The sequence below is a fragment of the Lissotriton vulgaris genome, chromosome 10, assembly GCF_964263255.1.
Source record: "Lissotriton vulgaris chromosome 10, aLisVul1.2, whole genome shotgun sequence".
Classification (NCBI taxonomy): domain Eukaryota; kingdom Metazoa; phylum Chordata; class Amphibia; order Caudata; family Salamandridae; genus Lissotriton; species Lissotriton vulgaris.
The window spans coordinates 461204853-461231489 of record NC_141698.1 but is presented as its reverse complement, the minus strand read 5'-3'; the positions used below and the strand labels follow the sequence as shown (position 1 = coordinate 461231489).

At 46.7% G+C, this 26637-nt stretch overlaps 1 protein-coding gene across 2 annotated transcripts in view; it reads left to right on the top strand.

Moving 5' to 3' along the window:
- Positions 1-26637, top strand: part of SEPTIN12 (septin 12) — a 494943-nt gene that overhangs the window by 282935 nt on the left and 185371 nt on the right. For both annotated transcript variants that reach the window (XM_086941325.1, XM_086941326.1), the window contains exons 6-8: positions 17779-17896; positions 18923-19018; positions 26116-26212. In XM_086941325.1, the coding sequence (XP_086797451.1) occupies positions 17779-17896; positions 18923-19018; positions 26116-26212 (311 nt within the window). The remainder of the gene's footprint in view (positions 1-17778; positions 17897-18922; positions 19019-26115; positions 26213-26637) is intronic.

Sequence of the window (26637 nt, the reverse complement as noted above, 5' to 3'; positions counted from 1 at the left end):
TGAGCCGCGCCCAGAGAAATTGAAACCGAAAACAAAAACCAGCGGTTTTGACGCAGGCGAAAGCACCGGTACCCTCCACGAAACCGAAAGTGCAAGTTACCTTGGTCGGATCCAAGCACTCGGAGCCGTCGGCGCCGACGAAGCACAAGGCTGTGGTCGAGCCGAAGACACAAATCAAGGGCGTCGAGACTAAGTCTGCCACGCCGAAGACAAATGTCAAGGTGGTCGAGTCTAGTACATCGGCGCCGAGGAAGGTCGACGCCAATAAAGGGCTCGGTGATCCGAAGGCTCACGAGACTCCGCGCCAGCAACATAAGGCCAAGAGCGATTCAACCCACAAGTCTACGTCTAGTGGTGCCTCAAAGGATCCCGGCGACTCGGTGCAGCCGTCCGCCGCTTTCACCAAGAAGGTGACCGACTCCCTGCAGCGCATCAAGGAGAAGGCCTCGACAGCCCTAAAGATGCTCCACCCTCAAAGCCTCTCAACAGGGGTCGACGCCCATTCATTTCACGTTGCCGCCGAAGGTGGCGCTGAATGCTTTCGCCCCGAAATTGGGAAAGGGTGTGCCCAAGACGGTGCCCTCGGTGCCGAAGTCGACCACGGGGGTTCCAACTCAAAAGCATCGACAATCTTCGTTGGAGGAACAACGTGAACACTTTATTGATGCCGAAACGGGCAGGCTTTCCCTACATAAACGGAAAATTGCCCCGGAAAGGCCTATGGAGTCCTACAAGATTCCTTTGGAGAAAAAAAAGGATTCCACTTCAACTCTTGTTCTTGTTGAACCACTCTCTCGACATGCCCATAATGCCTCGCCCACTTACTCTGACGTGGAAGCTGGTGAGGGTGATGATTAAGATGAGTACAGCTATCCTGTCTACACAGACCCTGATGATGTCAATGAGCCCTGGGCAGCTGGGGCTGACCCAGGTGACCCTCACTCTGCCCCGGACACTCAACTCTATGCGGTGAAAACGTCACCCACTGAGGATTCTGCGGCTTTTCATGCCCTCATTGAACGGGCGGCTAAGATTCATGACGTCCAGCTCCATGCTGACCCCATTTAGGAGGACTTTCTCTTTGACACCTTTTCCGTCTCGGAGAGGACTGTAAAAACTCTCCCTATGTTGAAGGGTGTCTTAAAGCATGCTGGGGACATTTTTAAGGAGCCTACCAGAGCCAGGGTGATAAACCCTAGGATAGAGAAGAAGTATAAGCCAGCACCTACTGACCCTACTTACATCAAGGGACAGCTCCCTCTAGACTCTCTTGTTGTTTCAAATGCCCGGAAGAGGGCTAATTCTCAAACAACGGGTGATGCTCCTCCCCCAGATAAAGAATCAAAGGTGTTTGAGGCATCAGGGAAAAGGGTAGCGGCTCAAGCTGCCAATATCTGGCACATTTCGAATACACAAGCACTTCTAGCTAGGTATGACAGGGCAAACTATGACACACTGGAAACCCTGTTGCAGCACCTGCCTGGCGAATACAAGGAGGCGGCTGAGATGCTCATCCTGTGGTAAATAAATATTTACCGTCTGAATTTCTATGCAGTAAAGTTCAATAAAATAACTCAATCGAAAATAAGAGTCAAAGTCCGTGGCATCTGAGTTATAAGGGTTTTATTCCATAAAATGGAATGGTTCGAACCAGGGTATCATGTTCCTTTCACCATAAAGGATCAGGAAGGGATAGAGCATACTTTATTGACAGAATACATCTTTTATAGTTAATGCATAGAATGGTGATGAATACAGAAGGCGTAACAGCTGAGAGGAACGAGATAAGAACACATGTGCGTAGCAATACGTAATCAGAAGGCGTGCACTGGGGCGTACACAGAGGTGTGTGCTAGAAACGTCACATGAAAGTGTCACAAGTGGGTGGATACATAGTGGAATCTTGCAGTGTCAGCAGAAATCTGTAGCAAGGATGCGCGCGCAGCAGCATGACGTGTAACTGACGTGAGGCTGGAGGGTGCAGGGGACTTGACATTTAGCACTAGAGGAAAGAGACAGAAGTCTGGCATGTCAGATCGACTCGTTCCTAAATCATATCTAATATCTTGTGTTTGGGGAACTCTATTATCTAGAAGGAAAAGGTCTCTCGGGCAGAGGCTACTCTATACTGACTATTAATGCGTGCATATGTGACTACGTGTCTGCGTGAAATGCGAGGGGCCATGAGCCTACCATGGTAACAGGAGCAATGAATTACTTGCATGGAGACAGAGAGGCCGGGTCCTTTGCTCTGCAGCCGGGGAAATGTTTATCTATTCTGCTAGACTGGAATGTGTTTTCGAGGAGCTGAACTCGGCTATACTGATAACTTGAAGGCAAAATACTGTCTTTGGCAGGCGCCGGGCACCGCTCGCCGCGCAGGGAGTAGAACAGAGGTCAGGGATGCATCCCACGTTGCAGCTTTCAGGAGGCAGAGAACAGAAAGGGCTTAATGGCAGAAATCAGGGCCTAGCTCTGCAGGACTAGGAAAAACGTGGAAGTGCACCATGAAAAGACGTTGGCAAGGCATACTTAGGAGCTGAATTATCGATCCATTCATGGTGGATCTGAAAGAGGACATGTTAACGTTGGACGCAAATGTATTTGCGTCTTCATAGCAGGTCGAGGAGGGAAGTTACATGCACTTTAAGCTCGTACATGGAGACGGTGGGGTTCACGTTAGGGGACACAATTGACTATAAAAATTTATATTACCTCATTCCCTCCTTGTCCCCTACGGACCCTTCATGATACATCAATCCTCATTAGTCCATCTATTTGTTCAAATAACATCATTTGCTCTTCCTTTTTCAGGCGGGATTTAGAACGTGGACTTGGATGAGGAAAACATGATGTGGCGCACAAGCCGCAAATCGCCGGCCCACATTGTATACATAGGCAACAACTGAATACTATGAGAAGGGCTATTCCGAGGAAGGATAGGACTTTCCAACCCCAGGCTGACAACACGCTCCAGAACCAACCGGACCAGGTCCAGGTACCTGGATTCTGATGTATCTGACTTGCAATCTTATGGAGACGTGTTATGGCTTTATATACTGACGGTGCATTATTTGGAATGAAAACACAGCAGCTCGATCCGAGGACTTTACAGGCCCCGCCCCTATCGGCCAGGATGACGTCAAGGACGAGACGATTTTGAAGAACGACAAGTCTCATCGCAGACTGTTCCTCGGTCAAGTTACCTAGGGCGGAAGTAGTTTCATTCACTACTGCTTCGAGGGTTCTGGTTAAGTGACGTATAGATTTACTATTAAAGACAGCACCTAAATAGGGAAAGAAACCTTTATTGAAATCTGTGTATCGTTCCCATGCCGTTTCAGTATAGTCGACAAGCGGGAGATCTCTCTTGGGTCTATGAACTAGATGGTAGTTTCTATGATAATCAGGAGGAGCTAGAAAAACAGGTGGCAGAAGGAATGCAATGTAACATCTCCCATCCCAATCTAGTGGCAAACGTATATAGGCTGTATGACCACAAATGAAATAGGAATGTCGGGTAGCTTTGAATGTAGACTTGCCTTTATCACTGAATTCGATCACAGTAGTACATTTACTATGACCCAGAGGTACTGAACCATTCTTTCTGACACATAATTCGCCTTTGATGGGTAATACTGACATAGAGGGTAAGTCTGGTCCTGTATCAGACTGAACATTCAGAATCATGAGGTTAAGTGTATAATTACCTAATCCATATACTTCATTTTCTAGATCGGTCCCTGTCCTTTGTGGAAGACCCTCCTTGTTAGGGTAACATGCTTTATGCAGAACTGTGTTCAGATTTCCCCATATCCAACTGCCTTTGTAGACTATGGACGCAGAGTCTAAAGAATTTATTAAACTAAACCAGGCACCACAGGAGCCATTATGTGTGAACGGATACGGGAAGAGGGGCAAGACTCCCTTGTATTTCTGATAGGGAGGAAGTCGGCCACATATCCAACAATTTGTAGCATTGCTGGTCTGATGAGAATGATGTAACATACTGATAAAAGTATTGTTGCGCAGCGCAAGCCGGTAAGCTAACTCATGCGGGGGTAGTTCGCTGAAGGTATGCTCGACAGTGCTATTTGGAAAGAAATGTGCATGTATGGAAATAGGGAAATACATGTGTAGCAGAAAACTTGCAGCAATAATCGTAAGACTCAGAAAAAACATAATCAATAATGTCACAATACAATGACTATGAAGAGATTTACAATATTCTCGTTTCTTGAGCTGTTTCTGTCTATCTCTCTCTCTTTTGGGGTCTAACGGGTACATGTCAGAAACTGTCTAACCGATTCACCTAGGGGAGGACTTAAACAATTAAACTGTCTGACTTGCTAGACCTCAGCTTTAATTTATACTCCTGTTGAGGAGTTTTCTCTACCAGGGGGAGTTTAGAGTCACTGGAATCTGGGCAGTCCTTAGAGGGGGGGGAAGAGTCAGTCTCTGGCGGCGATCCGTAAAGTTTTTTAACATGACTCATGTGGACCCATCCCTTGCGGCCCTCCAACTTCACTGCCGTCCTCGTGGTCAATAAGACGAGCTTCGGCTCCTGCCAGCGGGGCTCCAGCGGACTTCTCCTGTCGAAATTTCGTACAAAAACGAGGTCCCCCGGTGTAATCTCGTGCGGCTTCACCTCGGTATTGTCGGGAAAGGCTGCAGCTACCTGTGAACGACAAGATTGTAGTGCAGACATCAAGGAGGCAAGGTAATCTGTCAACATGTTACTATCAACATCAGTAATTTTACGAGGCAGAGGCGTCCCCCACATATTCGGTGGCCTACCAAAGACCACCTCGTACGGGGCTAGCCCTGTTCTAGAGTGTGCAACCATTCTCATGTAAAACAATGCAACTGGCAAGGCGACTATCCAGTCTACCCCTTTCTCTGCACAGATCTTGGCAAGGCGTGTTTTCAGTGTCTGATTGTGGCGTTCCACGAGACCTGCTGCCTCGGGATGTCGGACGCAGTGGAACTTCCACTGATATCCTAGCAGGAGTGAAACCTGCTTCATTAATTCGGACGAGAATGGTTGGCCGTTATCTGAGTACACGACACGAGGCAAACCTTACCGTGGGAAGAATTCACGAACCAACTGTTTGGCAGTGGTCGGAGCAGTGTAATCTGGGACTGGATATGCTTCTGTCCAACGGGAAAGTGCACAAACAACTACGAGGACATATTTGAATCCTCGACATCGTTCCATCTGCATATAATCCATCTGGAGGACTTCAAAAGGGTAATCGGGAGGATTGAATCCACCTTGCTCTACGGGAATGCTTTTACCTGGATTGAACTGACAACAGATCATGCAAGTACGCACTTTCTGTTTTGCTGCTGCTCGTAAATGTTTGTTGTACCAGAGATTCTGTAAACTGTCTAACATGGCTTTTTCTCCCAGATGTGCTGGACTGTGTGCAGTGTTGATCATAACTTGAACCATAGAGTCGGGGAGAAACCATGTGGCTTTTCCCTTCGTCATCCATCCCTGATCTGTCTGGATCCCTCCTAGTTCAGTCCATTTCTTTATTTCGTCTGGAGTAGCATGTGTCTGTATGTCAATTACATCTAGTGCAGGATCCTTAACTGTCATGCAATGTGTCGGTGTCTGAACTATTGTCTTTGTCATATCAGCTGCATGTGTATGAGTCAGAGCTGTGTGTTTTGCTGTTCGATCTGCCAGATCGTTACCCTGGGAAATGGTATCTGTAACTTTAGTATGTGCCTTGCACTTCATGATAGCTATGGCTGATGGCAAATGTATTGCTTCCAATAATTTCTGAAGGAGGGGACCATGTTGGATTTTGGCTCCGTGAGAGGTCAAGAAACCTCTTTCCTGCCAGAGTACACCGAAGTCGTGTACGACTCCAAATGCATAACGTGAATCTGTGTATATGTTAACATTCCTGTTTTTGGCTATTATACAGGCTCGGGTCAGAGCAATAAGCTCTGCAGCTTGAGCAGACAGTGTATCATTACGATGTGTTTCTTTGACTTCAGTTTCAGTGGTCACTGCATATGCAGCCACTAATTCGCCTGTGCTTGTTCTCATACATGAACCATCCACGTAAAGTGTCAGGTCCGGGTTAGTCAGTGCAACATCTGTCAAGTCTCGTCGGGGCTTTGTTACTGCATTAATGATCTCTATACAGTCATGTGGAGCTGGATCTGTAATGTTCGAGGGTAACAATGTGGCAGGATTGAGTATATTACAGCGTCTGATTTCTATGTGTGGCTGGAACAATGTCAATTCATAACCTGTCAGTCGTGCTATAGTCAAGTGTTGAGTCTGTGTTCTATTTAAAAGAACTTCCACAGAGTGTGGAACTTGTACTGTCAGGGGATGTCCTAACACTATGGAATCACTTTGTCGAATTGCTAAGGCTGTTGCTGCAACTGATTTTAAGCACGCAGGCAGAGCCTGGGCTACTGGGTCTAATGTACTCGAAAAATAAGCACACGGCTTATGTGAACCTGCTTGGTCTTGTGTGAGGACAGATAATGCTGTGCCATCACGTTCTGTAACAAAGAGTGTAAAAGGTTTGCTGTAACATGGTGTTGCTAAAACTGGTGCTTGACATAATGCTTTCTTTAATTCATCAAAAGCCTGTGTGTGTTCCTGAGTCCAAGGGAGGACAGTCGAAGTCGCTGCCTCCTGTGTTGTCAACTGTATAAGTGGCTTGGCTAGAAATGCGTACTGGGGAATCCATTGCCTGCAGTAAGAGGTGAGGCCAATGAAGGCCCGCACTTCCTTTTGTGTCGTAGGTTGCGGTAAGTGTGCAATTAACTCGATGCGGTCAGGTGTTAGCTGTCTCCCCCTCTTGGACAGCAAGTGCCCAAGGTACACCACTTGCTGAACACAGAATTGTAACTTTGAAGGGGACACCTTGTGTCCCTTGTCAGCTAAGAAATGCAAAACCGTCAGTGATGCATGTTCACATTCAGGTTCGCTACGAGCAGTGATCAACAGATCATCGACGTACTGCAGCAGGGCAGTGTCAACTGGCATTTGAATACTGTCAAGTTGTCTTTTCAATGCTTGGCTGTAGATGCTGGGGCTTTCTGTGAATCCTTGAGGTGCGCGTGCAAATTTGAAGCTTCGGCCATTTAAACAGAATCCGAAAAGGTATTGGCTTTCCGGATCAATGGGGACACTGAAGAAGGCGTTCTTGAGGTCAATTACAGTAAAGAACGTCGCCTCTGAATCAATAGCAGTCAATAAGGATGAGATGTCGGGGACCACAGGGTACTGTGGCACAATGCATTTATTTAATTCTCGCAGATCAATCACCAACCGATAAACAGGTGGTGCATTTGGGTCAGTACGTTTAAGAATCGGAATGATAGGGGAATTACATAGATTGGAGTCGGTTTCTACAACCACTCCCTGTGCAGTGAGCTCTTCAATGATTTCCAGTAAAGCCACTACAGCATCGGGTGGTAACTTGTATTGTCGGATTCGGGGCAGTACAACTCCTGGCTTGAGTGTAACACGGTATGGTGTAATGTGCATACAACCTACATCAGTTGGGCCTTTCGCCCACAAATGTTCTGGTACAGTTTTTCAATCTGTCATCAAAATCTCGTAACACATAGTGACCCTTGAAGTCACGTAAAAACAGTCTAACTCCTTCCGGAGAACAACATATTACAGCTCCTAGAGCTTTCAGTGTCTTGATACCTAACAAGTTTTCTGGACATGACTTCGTGAGTAGTAAGTCTGTAGTGCGTGACAATGGACCAACTGCTAGGGGAACAGGTTTCGATACTTCATTAACAATAGGCTGTCCTGAAAAACCAAGGGAAACATTCTGTGAGCCTGAGAGGGGTGCCCCTGGAACCTCATCGTGACTTATTGTTGTTCGACTTGCCCCTGTGTCAATCAGAAACTTTCTATCCTTTCCTAATACTTGACTATGTACATAAGGACCCTCTTGATCTACAGGGATTTCAATAAGAGGCAAGCCAACCTCCCTCTCTAGGCTGTTTCATGTGTATCGCTGATAATCGGGATAATCAGATTGTGCATACTGGTACATCTGTTGTGAAACCTGCTGTGTCGCGGCAATGGGCTGTGGACGTGGTACCGCTACTGTCTGTCCTGTCTGTTGTGGAGCAGGCATTGGCTGAACGTTCTGTGTCTGCTGAACTTGGTGTTGGACCTGGTCCTGTCTAGGCTGACGGGGTCTCTCTTTAGTTTTACCTGTGGCTATGTTGTGTTTCAGGACTGTACATTCATTTACATAGTGACCTGGCTGTTTACAGTAGTTGCATGTCCCTCTAACGGGAGCTGCCGAATTATTAGACTGTGTCATACCCCTTTTCTGACCGTCAGCTGGGACTGACTGAGCGACTAACATTTTCATTTTCGTATCTTTCATACGTCTTTGTTCGTGATCCTGTTCTTCTCTAATTCTGTTCTGGTGGTACTGTAACATTTGTAACATTTGGGATGGCGTATTTGCTTGCCATGTGCTTTCGACTTTGTATACACGGTTCTTAACCTGTGGCAGGGAATTCTCGACTAATTTGGTTACAAAAAGGTGCGGGTATGACTCGCTACTTGGTTTCAGGCCACTATTAATAATAAAACATTTCTCGAATCTAGAGTAAAAATCACTAGTGTCTTCATCGTGTTTCTGTTTACAGGCTGAGATTGCGTCCCAGTCTTCCTTTTTCGTTGTCAATAATCTTGGCAAAACCTGTACAATTAATCCTGGTAATGCTTTAGCTTTTTCCCCAAGGCCTAACCCTGGAGTACGACCATTTTCCTCGTCTTCTATTTCGGTCCAATTAATCTTTTTATCTCCCACCTCCCATTCTTTCTCTTTGAGTTTCTCGTAAATGCCAGCAGGCAACAGTACTTTTAACATTTTCATAATATCTGAGTACGTGTAGTCACCCATGAGTAGCATATCTTTAATTTCTCGGTGAAAACCTGCAGGGTCTTTATCGTGACAGGGTACTAGTTTCTTCATTTCTAGCAATTCTATTTTAGTGAGGGGTGTATATACAAATACACGTTCTAATGTGTCATCGTCTTTTCTTACTGGATGTACTTCTCGTAAGGGATTCTGTCTATCAAAGTAAAACATTTTTCTTTCTGAGGGTGGTGGAGCTGACATAAACTGTGGTTTCAGAAAAGTACTATACTTGTGTCTAAGTTCTAGAATTTCTTTAATTAAATCGGTACCTAGGCCTCTCCATCTATTAGAGAGCAGTTCTATTAATATATCCGGTAAGGGACCTGGATCAGAATGTTGGCTTTTAAACAACGTAATGAGATGCTGAATCATGTATACACTAGCTAATTTTTGTTCATCAGGGGAAAGGTTCAAAAACATCTGGGCTACTGCATCATCATTATACGTACTAGAATTGTCAGCCCATTGTACGGCGGACCGGGCTAGTTCTTGTTCATCCATGGAATTGAGTACATGGTACCCCATTCGATCTTGAAGTATTTTATCGGTAGCCTGAAACATATGTTCAGGAGTCCTCGGGTTTGACATGGCAGCGTGAAAAAGTCTCTTGCTTTCTGGGCGTATCGGACGTACTGTATTATTAAAGGGTCTTCCCTTACCTACATATGCTATCATTTCTCTAGCTGGTAATTGCTATGTTTCTGCTGTGGTTTCTGGTTGTTCGTCCTCCTCCGAGGATTCATTCTTGTCTGTATCTATTTCTCTTTCAGGCTTTCTTCTTTCATGTATTTGTACTACTGTTTTTCGGATCCTTCTGTACATGTTCTCTATACAACTCTGTTTATCATGCTTTCCGTCTGCTATATTCTGACCCCATTTGTTAAGTGCATTCATCTCTTCCTTGTCTACACCAGGCCTATCTTGATCTCTTATCAAGCAGTTTATGAAGAAGCGTAATATCATACCTTGAGTGTCAACTTTCTGGTATGCCATGGCCTCGCCAATACTTTCAGGACCTTCCCCCGTTTGGACAAAATGATATATTCTGTCTAGATGATCAATCATTCCTGGTAGTAACATTAAATAGTTTGCAACTCGTCGTAGACGTACTGATGCTAGCATCATTCTGTCGTCTTTACCGGGTACTGGATCATATCTACAGTCTGTGAGAGGCTCTTTAAGTATGTCGTAACTCGCTGTTTGAGGTGTACGTTGTTTTGCTAAATCCCTATAAGTCAGTCGGTGTGTTGGTGGCGGTGTTCGAAAACCTCCTGTCGCACCTCCTGTGGTGCCAGGTCCAAAAGGATTTAGTGGATGAATGCCAGGAATAACGAGAGGGGAAGTGATAATAGGTGCGGGAAGTGCTGGGGGAACAGGCGCAGGATGTGGAACGGGAGGAGGTGGAGTTTGTTGTTGCGGAAGTGGTAGATTATCTTGGGGTGGGTTGCCGTCAGCAGGTGGTGCATGGACACGTGCATTTGTATATGCGGGAGCTACGTCGTCTAAATAGGAAGAAAGGAATATGTCCTTTGCGGTCTTGTGGCGTAATTTAGTCGGAACTAATGGAGGGGGCAGATCTTTTGGTACTTCCGGGGTGGCCTTAGGTAAACCCTCGGCCAAAAGAGGATACATACTATTCGTAAGAGTATTTCGCTGTCGGTCTACTTGTTCTGCTTTGACTCGTATACCTTCCTCAACTAATTCATTTTCTCTGGCTTTTTCTGAATCTTCCCTATGTTTTTCTGCTTTTCTGAATTCCTTTTCTGTTCGTTTATGCGATTCTTTACGCCACAATTCTATGGCATCTTTCTGAGATTGTCTGGCTTTCTTTTTCCATAGTGCTTCTTCTACTCTCATGATGCAATCTGCATCCCATGTCCCTGTAACGGGCCATCTATATTTCTCTTCTAGGTTCTTAGTATAATCGGCCCATAAATCTAGGTACAGTATGGCCTCGAAGCCATGCTTATGGTACATAAAATTTCCGGGAGTGTCCCTGGGTGGGACAGGAATTGCTTCCTCTAGTATCCCTTTCCTAGTTCCTATCTGTTTTAATTTGCTGAATAATGGCATCTTGGTATTCGGTACTTGATACTTACTTGAACCTGAACATACTTTTGACACAGAAACACAGTAATGTATATCAAACAGTCACTCATACCACGACATTAATCACATAGAAACATTTTGAACACATTTTGACTAAGCTTGAATTCTATAACGAAAACAAAAATCGAACTGTTGCAAACACTAATTACTTGATTACTTGATATACTGCTAAACAGTACAGATACACCGCTAGAACAGTGCAGACCGGGTCTGTGTACCCAAACCCGTCTTTACCGGATACATAGTAATGCACCCGTCTAGATGCGTCCCCAGCAACGGTACTCACCGGGAAGCACGGAACGGAAGGCCTCGGAAACTCGACTGGACTGGACCGGACTGGACTCGACTCGACTCGTGACGTAGATACTTCGGAACTGGTGGGCCTCTAGACACCTCGGACCTTGTTCTCTTTGGCTGGGCTCTGGTCGGGATCCTCCGCACTCCTCACCGCCTCGTCTGGGTGCTGATCGCAGTCTCCGTCACCTCCGTAGGCCTGAGGGAGATACAGGAAATCCTGCGGGTACGCGTAATTGTCCGTCTTGGCTGGGGCAGGGGGCAAAGCCTGCAACGCACCTACCGGCGCGTGGGGCGGGGGAGGGGTCCCTATTCGGGCGCCAAATTAATGTGGTAAATAAATATTTACCGTCTGAATTTCTATGCAGTAAAGTTCAATAAAATAACTCAATCGAAAATAAGAGTCAAAGTCCGTGGCATCTGAGTTATAAGGGTTTTATTCCATAAAATGGAATGGTTCGAACCAGGGTATCATGTTCCTTTCACCATAAAGGATCAGGAAGGAATAGAGCATACTTTATTGACAGAATACATCTTTTATAGTTAATGCATAGAATGGTGATGAATACAGAAGGCGTAACAGCTGAGAGGAACGAGATAAGAACACATGTGCGTAGCAATACGTAATCAGAAGGCGTGCACTGGGGCGTACACAGAGGTGTGTGCTAGAAACGTCACATGAAAGTGTCACAAGTGGGTGGATACATAGTGGAATCTTGCAGTGTCAGCAGAAATCTGTAGCAAGGATGCGCGCGCAGCAGCATGACGTGTAACTGACGTGAGGCTGGAGGGTGCAGGGGACTTGACATTTAGCACTAAAGGAAAGAGACAGAAGTCTGGCATGTCAGATCGACTCGTTCCTAAATCATATCTAATATCTTGTGTTTGGGGAACTATATTATCTAGAAGGAAAAGGTCTCTCGGGCAGAGGCTACTCTATACTGACTATTAATGCGTGCATATGTGACTACGTGTCTGCGTGAAATGCGAGGGGCCATGGGCCTACCATGGTAACAGGAGCAATGAATTACTTGCATGGAGACAGAGAGGCCGGGCCCTTTGCTCTGCAGCCGGGGAAATGTTTATCTATTCTGCTAGACTGGAATGTGTTTTCGAGGAGCTGAACTCGGCTATACTGATAACTTGAAGGCAAAATACTGTCTTTGGCAGGCAAGCAGGCCGAGCCGGGCACCGCTCGCCGCGCAGGGAGTAGAACAGAGGTCAGGGATGCATCCCACGTTGCAGCTTTCAGGAGGCAGAGAACAGAAAGGGCTTGATGGCAGAAATCAGGGCCTAGCTCTGCAGGACTAGGAAAAACGTGGAAGTGCACCATGAAAAGACGTTGGCAAGGCATACTTAGGAGCTGAATTATCGATCCATTCATGGTGGATCTGAAAGAGGACATGTTAACGTTGGACGCAAATGTATTTGCGTCTTCATAGCAGGTCGAGGAGGGAAGTTACATGCACTTTAAGCTCGTACATGGAGACGGTGGGGTTCACGTTAGGGGACACAATTGACTATAAAAATTTATATTACCTCAATCCAAGAGAGGAAACTAATATCTAATGCTTCCATTAAGTGTGCACTGGACGCGGCTGACACCGCGGCCAGGGCCGTCAACACTAGCGTCATGCTGAGACGGCATGCCTGGCTTAGGATCTCGGGATTTAAGCCAGAGATACAGACCACCATTCTTAATCAAACAGTTAACCCTGATTGTTTGTTCGGCCCAGAGGTGGACACCACCTTAGAAAAGATTAAGAAGGACACTGACAATGCTAAGTCCATGGGGGCCTTGCAGTCCCAGCAATTCAGGGGTGGTTATTTTCGTCGCTCCAGCAATAGAGGTGTTTCCAGAGGCCAGAGCTCACAAACCACGCAGTATTAGAAGGGCAACACACAATCCACCTACCCCAAACAGAATCGTGGTGGATATCGTGGGAACAGCACCAAGGGCAGGGGCAGAGGAAACACCAACTCCAGATCCTCTGCCAACAACAACAAACAGTGACGTCTTGTCACTGCCCCCCGATCACGCAACATCGGTCGGGGGGGGACTTCAGCGGTTCCTGCCAGTCTGGAAGTCCATCAAAACAGACAGGTGGGTCACAAAACTTGTCCAGTACGGTTATTGTCTGGAGTTAACATCCACTCCACCCAACATACCCCCAAGACACCGTCCTATGTCTGCCGAGCATTTGCACTTATTGCAGCAGGAGGTACTCGTCATGCTGCAAAAAGGGGCAATCGAGCTCGTGCCTGTGGAAGAAAGAGGCACAGGAGTTTACTCACTGTACTTCTTGATACCAAAGAAGGACGGGTCCCTCAGACCCATACTGGACCTCAGACCCCTCAATCAGTACATTCTATCGGAGCACTTTCATATGTTGACCCTGCAGCAAGTACTCCCGTTGCTCAGTCAAGGGGATTTCCTCGCAACTTTGGACCTAAAGGATGCGTATTTTCACATTCCGCTGCACCCGTCACACAGAAAATACCTCCGGTTCACCATCCAAAACCAACATTACCAGTTCAAGGTTTTGCCTTTCGGAGTCAACACGGCACCCAGAGTGTTTACAAAGTGCCTGGCGACAGTGGCAGCGCACCTGAGGAGACAAAACATTCACGTCTACCCGTATCTGGACGACTGGCTCATTCAGGCAAAGTCAGCCCAGCAGTGTGCCGCCCACATGTCCCACACCATTTACCTCCTTCACGATCTGGGAATCTCACTGAATTGCCCAAAGTCCCACCTGCAACCCGCCCACACACGGCAGTATCTGGGTGCGACGAAAAACACTCTGGCAGCCACAGCACAGCCAAATTCAGTGAGGGTCAACAGCATTCAATCGCTGATATAGAAGTTCAGACCTCAACACTCGCTTCCAGCAAGAGTGTTCTTGCAGTTGATAGGCATGATGGCCTCCTGCATCTCCATAGTCCTGCATGCGAGACTACATATGCGTCCGCTTCAGGAGTGCTTAGCACGTCAGTGGACTCAGGCTCACGGACAGTTGAAAGACCTAGTGTTGGTGAGCGGTCGGGCATACAACTCTCTGCATTGGTGGAATCCACGAAACCTTTGCAAGGGACGACCGTTCCAAGAGCCTGTGCCACAGATCCTCCTGACAACGGACGCTTCTCTCCAGGGATGGGGAGCTCATGTACTCCATTACACTGTGCAGGGACTATGGACACAACAGCAACGGAAGATGCACATCAACGTTCTGGAACTGATGGCAATCTTCATGGCACTAAAGGCCTTCAAAGTACATCTGTGCAACAAGGTCGTGTTGATCCGGACGGACAACATGACGGCCATGTACTACATTCAGAAGCAGGGAGGAACACACTCTCCACAGCTGTCTCATCTGGCTCAGAGCATGTGGAAGTGGGCCATTCAGAGAAATATCTTCCTCATGGCAGAACACCTCCCAGGCAAGGACAATCAGATGGCGGACCTGCTCAGCAGGTACAGCCACCAAATGCATGAGTGGGAGATACATCCATCAGTACTCCACCCGTACTTCCAAAGGTGGGGTCATCCAGAGATAGACCGGTTCGCCACAAAGGAGAACGCAAAATGCCAAAGCTTCGCCGCCAGGTTTCCACACCCACATTCTCAAGGCAATGCGATATGGATGAACTGGTCAGGCAAATTTGCGTACGCTTTTCCCCCAGCACCTCTGATACCGCTGGTGGCATGCAAGCTCAAGCAGCACTCGATGACTCTCATCCTGGTTGCTCCAACGTGGGCTCGCCAACCATGGTACACCACGTTTCTGGAACTGTCCGTGGTACCGCATCAGAGGCTGCGCCTCACACCCAGCCTTCTGACGCAGAGCCATGGCGACATTCAGCATCCAGATCTGCAACAGCTCAACCTGGCGATCTGGCTTCTGAGGTCTTAGAGTTTGGCTACCTCAACTTACCTCCTGACTGTATGGACATCATCCGGGAGGCAAGGAAGCCCACCACAAGAGCATGCTAAGCGGGAAAATGGAAGCGGTTTGCCATTTATTGTGCAGACCACAACATTAACCCGCTAGATGCATCTATTCAGAACATCATTTGTTATCTTTTACATCTGTACAAATGTAATCTGGCCTATGCTTCCATTCGCATACATTTATCCGCAATGGCTGCTTATCTCCAAAACAGGCAGCACCTCTCACTCTTCAGGGTGCCTGCCATTAAAGCCTTGCTGGAAGGACTCAAACGAGTCACTCCTCTGCGGACTCCGCCAGCTCCTGAGTGGAACCTCAATGTGGTCCTCACCCGGCTGATGGGTCCCCCCTTTGAACCACTGCATTCCTGCGAGATTCAATTCTTGACATGGAAAGTGGCTTTCCTTATAGCGATTACGTTGCTGCGACGAGTTAGTGCGCTCCAGGCACTAACTATCCGAGAGCCATTTATTCAGATTCATTCTAACAGGGTGGTGCTTCGCACTAACCCTAAATTCCTTCCTAAGGTAGAGTCTCAATTCCATATTAACCTGACTATTGAACTACCTGTGTTCTTCCAAAATTCTGAGTCATTGGCGGAGAGAATGCTCCACACCCTTGACGTCAAAAGGGCCCTGATGTATTACATTGATAGGACCAAGGATTTTAGAAAAACTAAACAACTCTTTGTTGCCTTTGCGCCACAACACAAAGGTAACCCCATTTCCAAAGCTGGTATAGCCAGCTGGATAGTTAAATGTATTCAGATCTGCTATTTGAAAGCCAAGCGCACTCTCACTATTCCACCACGGGCCCACTCCACTCGAAAGTTAGGGGCCTCCATGGCTTTCCTTGGAAATATTCCTTTGGAAGACATATGTAGAGCAGCCACATGGTCTACCACACACACATTTATGAAACATTACTGTATTGATGTGCACTCCAAACAGCAGGCAGCTGTAGGGCAGGCTGTTCTAAAAACACTTTTCCATACTGCTGCAGCTGGCACAGGTGGCCACCGTTAATGGAGGGACTGCTATGTATTCTATGCACAAGATATGAATTCAGCAGCCCACATGCCTCGAACTGAATATGCTACTTACCAGTATGCATCTGTTCTTGGCATGTAGGGCTGCTAACATTCATATCGCCCGCCCTCCTCCCCGGCGCCTGTAGCAGCTGCAGAATTCACGTATACTTCTAGCATGGTCATCATTCACTTAGTTTCACTCCATCTTGGCCACAATGGCTAAAAACAATCTGAGGATTGAGTCTATGCCCATGCGCACTGTAGTCCAGGGGAGGAGCCACCTATCTCGTGATACTTCGAAGACTCTTCCAGGACAACAATGTGCGATCATCCGGACCCAACACTAGGCGGCGATCTATGCACAAGATATGAATGTCAGCAGCCCTACATGCCAAGAACAGATGCATACTGGTAAGTAGCATATTTGATAGAAAAATCAACTTTCAGAGGTGGTTCAGTACACATTGTGGACTCTGTAAAAAGGAATCTCAGTTATACTAAGATCTAGTTAACTTAGATAAACATTGTTATCCATAACCATGTGCAGGGTTTAGATGCAATGGCCACTGACAGAAGACACTTCAACACTTGAAAGCAATCGAGAACTTGGCTGTCATCAGCTAGAACCACGAGCCAATACTACTACTGTCTATAGTTTTGCAGCCTAAATCTTTCCTGGATTCTCTTGCTGTGCATTATTCCACCTTATAGTGGTTGAGTTGAGAATTGCCTTGTTTCAAGTTTTTTTCCTCCCCCCTCAGGCGTTGTCAATCATTTGGTGGTAGTCCATCCTCATCTGATGTCAGATGTGTTGACAGATGGCTGTATTTGCCAGATGAGTTTAGCATTAAGTTTCCTGCTTAGAGCTCATTAGATATGCAGAGTACCTACATATACGCACAACCTCTTGTAGGTTTAGTGACTGAAGTGGTGATACAGAGCATTTCTACATTATCAAACTGCACTGCTGCAATTCCGGTACCAGTAAAGATTCCAAGACTTTCCCTAGCCCTTCCTGTAATTTGTGAAATTGTGTCCCTGATGCTTATTGCACCCTCTGCATCATAGGTAGTGTCCTTTGCACATGCAGGTACATTGCACTGACATCTTCATGACCTATTGACTGAGGCTCCCCTATTGAGTGTATTCTGTAAATAGGAGGGGACTAAAGGAAATATATATAGGACAGTGCATTGGGCCTACTGCTGCACTTTCTCATACTCAGCAGGTACTAACTGCATAAAACACCAGGATGCACCTATGTGCCACAGTACGCATGTTCAAATTATTCAGTAGACTAATGTGCTCACAAACGCAATGCCGCTTATGACTAATGGAAATAGATGTTGCATGAGGCACACACTGGTGTCTTTGACCTGGAAACCAAAAAGTGTTACTGTAAAATGGGCGCCCAACAGGACCCATCCTCAGTCTCACACTCTGCCCTTGCTCACTGCAGGTTGCGTCCGCTTGATGTGGAATTCATGAAGCGCCTGGGTAAGGTGGTGAACGTGGTGCCTGTGATCGCCAAGGCGGACACAATGACTCTGGATGAACGGGAGGATTTCAAAGAGCGGGTGAGTCCAACGAGGTAGAGTTTTAGAGTTGGGGTGAGTTGTGTTGGGTATTACTTTACGCCAGAGAAGTTGTTCTTAACATGAGGTAAAGACTGACGGACAATTGAGCTGGATGTCTACATGTAGGAAAGGCTGCTCTTGGCATAAGGAGGCATTTGGATGTAGTTGTGCCAGGTGCCGGAGAATCCTATGGCCGTAGGGGATGCTAGGGGGAGTCTCGAGATGTTAAGGGTTGCACAAACTGGAGGAAGCAAGGGACAAATTTGATGCCAACTGAAGCTTAGTGTGTGCGAGGTTCCTGATTCATAGGCACACCGATGTAGCATGCTGAGGAAAAACTGTTATGGACATGAAGGTTTTGTCTTGAGCTGAGATCAGGGTGCAAATGAGGATGCTGTGGGTGTAGGGTGGGTAAGCGAAAGATGGGATTGGAAGCCGATGCCCTTCTTAGGAATGCTGGATGGTTTGCCCTGAGAAGCTGAGAGAATAGGTATCAAGGAAAGCATTATAAAGCAGAAGAAACATGCAGCATTGCAGGTTGATGGCAGATTCCTAGCTACAGTTGTGAGTGAGCCTGAGATTGAGTTGGGCCAATAATTAAAGCCTGGTTCTGAATTGACAAGGCTGTACTTGTTAAGAGGGACTGAGCGGTAAGGTGAGCTGCAGCACAAATTAGCTTTTAGAAAGGTCAGACCACGTCTCATTTGATCATAATTAGTAGTTTTTGAGTTTACGATGTTCACCGGGTGGAGTAACAATAGACCATGTGAGTTAAATCTTGTCGTTTAACCCCTCATCAGGCATATAGTTCAGAAGAGAATAGCAAGTGACTCTTGGTAGTGTTTATGTGAGAGAAGCAGCCTACAGCTGTCCTTGGAGGGCACTATAGGCTCAAGCTTAAGAAGAAAAGCTTGGGGTGCAGAGTGATGGAGTTATAGAGAGAAATGATATTCAGGCAGCGAAGTAGACTTGTTAGCCAGCTATCTTTAACAAGTGACTAACGGACATTGTATGTTGGCACCACAGATCCGGCAAGACCTGGATGCCCATGGGATCAGTACATACCCTCAGCGAGAACTGGATGAGGACCCAGAGGAGACCATGCTAAATGACCAGATACGGGTGAGCAGTAACCTAAAGTCTTGAGACTGGTGGAGTAAGAGAGGTCATTGATTAAATAATGTTGGAGTGATACTCTATAGACAAAATATGCTAGACAGGCCAAGACTAGGCTAAACAGTGCCTTGAGACCGTCACAGGTGAGTAGTTTCGCTTTATAAGAATCCTGATCGATTGGGTCCTCACTATCTATCTCTTGAAAAGGGTGTCAAGCAGTGTCAATCACAATTGGGCTGCAAAAATGTGCTGCAAAATGTGTGGAATAAATTTGCAATTTTTTGCAAATCATTGCTTACGGAAATTAGTCATTCATGTGCACTTACAGTTTGTACATCCAGGAATGGGGAGCCATGCATAATTTGCTGGGTGCACAGTTATTTTGCACAGTGTGTTGACACAACATTGTTGTAAGAAGCTGGGTTTCTGTTGCAGTATCCCCCGCACACTTTTTGCTAGACTACTGGTGCACTTTGACTCTATGTGCCCTGGGTCCCTGCCAATCAGATTCCCTGGGCCTGTGCTCTTTCCCAAAACTTTAACTCGCACCCCCAATTGGCACGTCTCTGGCCACATGTCAGACCCTTGTAAAAGGTACCATGGATACCAAGGGCACTGTGTCCAGGTAAGGCTTCTAAGAGTTGCAGCACTTATTGTGCCACCCTTAGAGGCCCTATACCTTTACACACACACACACACACTGCCATTGCAGGCTGCGTGTTTTGTTGCAAAAGAAAGTAAAGAGTCGACATGGCACACATCCCTGTGTGCCATGCCTAAAACCCACTGCCCTGGCATAGGTCAGCCACTTCTCTAGCTGGGTGCACTATACCAGTGGTGAGGGTATAGGTGCATGAGCCCTGTACCCCTACACTGTATAGACCAATTCGTAGACACTGTAAGTGCCGTAATGCCATTAAGAGAATATGGTGCTGGAAGTTTGATACCAAACTTCCCAGTTTTCAGTAAAGCCATTATGGTGCTGTGGAGTTTGTAATGACAAACTTCTCAGCACATTAAACCCACAATGATGCCATTGTGGGATTTAATGAAAAATGCACTCAAAGGGTATCTTATAGGTGCCCCCTGAAAAACGACCAGCCTCTGGTGGGTTCCCTGACTGGTACGCACCAGCCTGCCACTACTTGACATGTTTGTGGACCCCAGTGGTGGGAGCTTTCGCTCCCTGTGCCCAGAAACAAAGGCTTTTTTGGGCGGAGGTGGTCACACTTCCCCAGGCCAGGAAGAGCCATTGGTAGCAGAGGAGCTTCACAGGCCTTAACGCCTTCGAAATGCGACCCCCAGCCTCTCCTGCTATCAGGAGCATGCCCCCCCCCCCCCCCCCCCCCCCCCCTCCTATCTCTCCTCTTTTTCGGCTGGAAGACAGGCTGGAAAAATTAGCACAGTACAGAAGGTGTGCCTACCACTGCCAACCCCACCCCTCAGGTGGGGGAAGCGAGGCGAAGCCCACTCTTCGGGGCTCGCTCTCTTGTAGATGGCAGGCACTCTACAATCAGGACTAGGGATTGTGCCCACTCCCTTACGTGGGGTGAGCACACAAAGAATTTAGTCACCCTAAGTTCAGTAGACCATTGGCTTCTAACCTCGAGACCCCTAAAACACCCCCTAAATACAGTATTTAGGGGGCAGCCCTGAACTAAGAAGGCAGCCCTGCAACCTACGAAGAAGGACGAAAAAAGACACCCAGCAGAGGAGACTGCAGAGAAGAACTGACTTGGCCCCAGCCCTACCGGCACGTCTGCAGTTTCCAGAGATCCTGGGCCAAAAGTTGCCTTGTCCTGCAGCCAGCAAGCTCCAGAACCCATGGGAGGACTGGCTGCCTTCAACAAAGGCTGGATCTCCTGTGAACAGCAGCTCCGTTTAAAAGAAACTCCAAAGACAGACTCTGAGTCTGCTGAGGACAATGAAACCTGACGCCTGGAACCTGTCACCTACAGCCGGAGTTCGAGTAGCCCACTGGTCCCAGCGAGGCCCTGCAGAGTCCGAGTCCACAATGGGTTGACCACTCCAGAACTCCCTGATGTGGCCTGCAGTCTCTGCACTGAGTGGCCCGGCAAGGTGAAATCCAATCTCAAAGACACCCCTGCATCCAGCCGCCCTGGGGAAAAGAACCCTAGGTGCACCTACGTCCCTGAGCCCTCTCACTTACCTGACCAGCTGTTAGTCCATCCCAGAAGTCTTCCTGGACCGAGCCTGCACCTAAAAACGAAAACAATGAATCCCCATTGAAAACAACAGGGCACACCACGCCTAAACAGCACCCTGCAGTCAGCCGCCCCTGCGGTGCACTTTGTGTGCTAAACCAGATCGTGTGTAACAAAAGGAGGGGAGAGAAAGGATCGGTTATGATCCAAAACGGCTGAGATTACCACTCGAGGAGGGTGAGTGCAAGGTCCAGCCACAGTCGCAGCCCTGAGAATAGCGGTCAACAAAAAAGAGGCTGGGCCTTTCCTAAAAGGAGGAAGGGATCACTAAGGTGCAAGGGATTGTGCTTGTTTGAGAGCTAACCCTGGGTATCCATTGTGTTGGATATAATGGCCTCACACACCCTTGCGAGTGTCATGCTTCATCATAGGCAATGCTCCTCGTTGGGTGGGCGGTGCAATACCCAATGGGCACACCTCAAAGAGGGGCTCTTTATCGGAGTTCTTTTATCCAACTGCCTATGGGTGAAGTGTGGGTGAGGGGCCAGAACAGAGTAGACGGTGTGGGTGAGAGTAAAATGAGGCACAAGGTACCGGAAAACAATTTTATTCTGGTGGTCCTCTGCCGCAATTAAAATGAGGATTAGTCTGTACTCGCTGGAACTTAGAGCGGGACAGTACTAAGGGGTGAAAGGTGTGGTCAACCTGTTTCTCGCTTAAGGTTCATTGACATGCGATTCTTCAGGACCTAATATATATCAAAAGTAATATCTACAGAAATATGACCTACAAAAGTGTCAGTTTACAAAAAGCTCAAAGTTGTACTACCTGTTTAACACCTGCTCTTGCCTAAATTGGGAGACAAAAAAGACCGTTACCACAGGTAAGTGACAAATGCATTCCCTGTAGTGACCGTGAGCACATAGTGAAATAGTGACATACTAGTGAAGGGTGCGACTAGTATGTGGCTAAAAACCAAAGTGGCAAATCCAAAGTTGGATATCTTAAAAGCAATAAAACCAATTGATAGCAGCAGCATTCATACCTAGCAGGGTAACTAAACGAGTAGGAGCAATTTACTCACCTAGTAGTTAGAGTTAATAGGTGTCAACAGTACCCGGCAGGTCTGACATCAGGGGAGAAGCCATTGTAAATAAGGCTGAGGAGAGGTATATAGGTATTAGAGAGCCTCAAGGTTCCGCCAAAAGCTAAGATATATGTATGGCATTCTTAGTGAATAACAGAGCGGCCAGATAGGCTGCCGGTCATAGGGACAATGTGCACGGTCTATGGGAAAGCCTATATTGTACTCAAGTCTGGAGTGAACGATTAAATTGGTCACCACCGTGTATGTTTGTGACAGTCTGACTCATCTCAACCGAGTTCCCACTATCTGTAATGTAGCTAGAGGATGTAAAGGTTAATGGAAATATCCAGAGTCTGTATTAGATTGGACCAGAATCGACATTGTGCCAGTTGCTATCTACAAAATGTCAGGTGAATTCAGAGTAATACTAAAAGTCTACCTAGCGGCAGGACCAGCCAGCTGAATAGGACTGGAAAAAACAGGTCGATTAGGTGCCCATTGCTGTATAAGTGCTATGAGGTGAAGACAGAGAACCAAAGGTCTGTCTAACTGTAGTGCCAACTCGATCGATCACCGGGAGTATGCCTGTGGCCTTAAGCGGACCATAAAGTCCTTTAGAGTTAGTGTCCAGCCCCCACTACATTAAGCATCAGGATCCGATAGACAAACCCGTACGCCCTGTGGTTGAGAGAGACAGTCTTAGAATCAAGTTACCTTTCCGTTTCACTTAATTCATACTGCCTGTGTCAGTGTATTTACACGCCTACCCCTCGCTGCCGGGTCCTGATAGTGAGGAACCGAGGCGGCGTCTGTGTAGAAATAGCGGAAGGGGCGTCGCTGGGCTCATTAACCGGAAACGCCTGTTGATGGTAGGTCATGTGACTACCAGTGCAAATGTGGCGGCCATGACTAAGTGGAGTGAGTTTCCACCAAGAATACTTGAGAACTAGTATCGAGACACGAAGGTGTCGGCCATATTCGATTGCAAGGGCTATATCCTAATGAAAGAGGCCCATTATTGTTTAGGGCATAGCGATATGTACATGCCTTGTGCCTGCAATATTTATGTGTTAACGTGCCATTGAAAGGGGACAAATGGTGTTGTTTGGTCAAAAGGTGTGGTAAATAATAGCATCCCGGTTCGTAACACACCAGTGGTGGGATTGCATGTACGAATAAGGGGGGGGGGGTGGTTTGAGAAAACGGGTCGGGTACTGTCCGACTCCCCTATCGCAAGTTAGCGTTCTGGGTAAGGCAATAGCCATTGTTTCCGAAGTAAAGCTGCCATAACTAAGTGGAGTTAATATCCCTAGTTTCGAATGGAGCTGCATGTTCAGAGGTGGGGGAATCTTCCATGTTAGATCTCAAATACCATACCATGAGGAAAAGAGTTAATGGTCATGACAAAACAAATAATCCTCATGTCTGCCTTCTATTACCGTAGGTATGTGGTATAGAGAGGGAGTGGGGAGAAACAACCTACACTGTCTAATGAACTGGTACAGAGTGTAGTAACATAAAGCTGTCTGTCACAGGGGACGGTGAGTACCATGTGGGTTTTCCTGATTCCTGCAGTCAGCCGCCCCTGCGGTGCACTTTGTGTGCTAAACCAGATCCTCCTTTGCCCTGAGCCTAACACCAGGAGCTTTGCTCCCACAACCGTGTGGCCTGCTTTTGAGCAGCCACCTACCGGAGGCCCCCTATCCCCCATTAGATAACATTGGGCCTCAGCACTCTGCACCCAGCCGCCCTAGTGCCACTGAGGGTGCTTTGAGAGTTCATCCTTGACCCTGGGGGAACCCTGGTTCTAACCCCAGAATACCAGCTCCCACAGCAAAGTACTTGCCTGTTAACTGATAACTTTGTTTTTCGCCATAGGAATACGTTGACTATTTTCCTTGAAAAATGTTTGTGTGGAGTTGGTTTTGTTTGGAACTTTGAAAAAATTGAAAAGAACTAAAAAATGTGTACTCCCCTTTTCTCCTGGAAATGTCCTAGTGTGATATCTAGGTATTTTGCACTGAGTAGAAAAAGTAATCTAGAAAATAATCTGTAAAGTAACCAAAAGTAATCCAACAGTAATTTTCACTGTATTGAAAGAATTTGGAAACCTGTAACAAAGTCATTTTCATTCAGCTTGCTTGTATTGTTGAACCTGTCTTGAAAATTATCAAATACACTTACCTGTGCCAGGCTTGCGTGGTTCTAGGAAATAAATAGAACTAAATAATATTTTTATATAAATTGAATTGGTCTGAGTTCAGTCTTTGAGTGTGTGAAATCATTTCTTGCCTGGGTGTGTTCATTAAATGCTTAACACTACCCTCTGATAAAGCCTTACTGCTCGCCCACACTACCACAAATAGAGTGTAAGGTGCTATCTACTTTTACTCTGCCTACCTTTGGGGTTCCACTCGACTTTGTGCACACTATACCTCATTTTGGTATAGTATATACAGAGGCAGCTTCCTACAAACGTGAGGCAATTTGTGGTAGCTGACACTCACAATAGGTTGCCAGATTCCATCTGGGATGTAAATGCAAGTTGGTGCCCAAAATGAGATTAGCAGCCTTAACGTAATCAGGGCTTAGTATTTTCACTTCCTTAGGAAATGCCTGTGTTCCCTGCCAACCCCTCTCTCCCTTAGGCGTACAAAATATAATGTTGTGGTGTGTGCTATTCTCTAGGCTAGCTTGTAGCTCCTGCCAGCTTTAAAGTTATATATTGTCTTAGTCGAGAAAAGAGCATATGTTCCAAGTGACAGAGCTACATTTCTAAACCTCTGTTCTGCAGTACTTGCTCCTATAAACTGTTCACTGGTGTACTTAGCTTAACCCTTTTTTTTATTTTCATTGTACCCTAGTCTGAGATGTGGGGTCACTAATGGAGTGATCACTTCTACTGGACCGTCGCACCTTCTAGCAGCAGCAATAGGTCTGCAGCAGTTGTCATTAGGCTTCAGACTGTTGCTCCATTGAGGAAAAAAAGGTTGCATAGAATTCTCCATATACAACAGGCCCAATGTCAAATAATTGGAACGGTTTATTTAGAAATGTTTTTCTTTGGATTCTTAAATTCACAAGCAATCATTATTGTTCTCCCTGGCCCTCAGTAAGTATTCACAGCCTTTGGTGCTGCGAGGACTACTCATCCTAGAATAGGGGTGTAAGTTGGTGTCATCCTCACTATTGTAAAGCGTCCCTGTGTGAGAGAGTCAAACACACAGCTCTAAGTACCCCACTTCTGTTGAAAGTTCTGCCTAACCAAGATGACAATTTGCAGTTAGTTATGTACTTGTAAATTAAGTTGTAGATAAATAACGTCCCCGTTCTACATGTGCTAGCCCTGTTCGACCGAGATGTTGCATGCAACTTGCAGGGTGGTCATTGGAAGCTATTGTTCATACACTTCATATTAGAATGCCCTTTTCTGTACAAAAAAAGTGATTTCGAACATCAGTCCCTCCATCACCACTTATCTTCAGTTGCAATATGTAGGATGTTGTTGCCCTATTGGCCCCATGGATTGCATACACCCATTAGAACGGGCTTCTTCCTCGGCAAGGCACACACAGGCCTGCATCCTGCCTTATTTACACTTTCACGTCTGGCAGCCAGGCATAAATACCCAGCTCAGCCAGTGCACAGAGCCATTTGAAGGAGAGCGTGGGCCTGTGCACTCTGCTGAGGCGCCGCAGTCTCTCGACCCCAGCATTGGAACGAGCACCCTGGGGAGAAAACAACGAAGGGTGCGCACTCCTGTGTGTCTATGAAGGGAGGGAGGACATGTGTATGGTTTATCAGCAGACATAAGACCCTTTGACTTAAGTGCACACTCTGCTCTCTTGCAGGAAAAGATCCCCTTCGCTGTGGTGGGAACAGACCAGGAGCATCAGGTGAACGGGAAGATGGTGCTGGGCCGGAAGACAAAGTGGGGCATTATTGAAGGTGAGGCTCTTGCACGGAGCACCACACTCCGGTGGGATTTTCTGTTTGGGTGCCCCATGCAGGGTCGGATTGGGATCACAATTTGGCCTGGGCACTGCCAAAAAAAGTGGCCCACATTCGCGGGGGTGCACTTTCATGAAGCACCATTTGGTTACTTTCAGAGTTCTCATTTGTAGAGAAATGTTTGGTAAATGAAGTATTTTAATGCTTATAAAGACAGTAATATTGTTAAATACTAGGAACACTGCAGTTCTGAAATCTGAATTCCTACTTGCAGTCTTAACGCCCTGCACAATGTAGTTAGGTCCTCTTTCCCAACCAGCTATGTCCTTGACTCTGAATATCACATAAATCAGAAACTAGTAATCAGTTGCTGGTTGGAAAAATAAAACAGATTCCTTGATGCAAGTATATTTTGTCTGGAT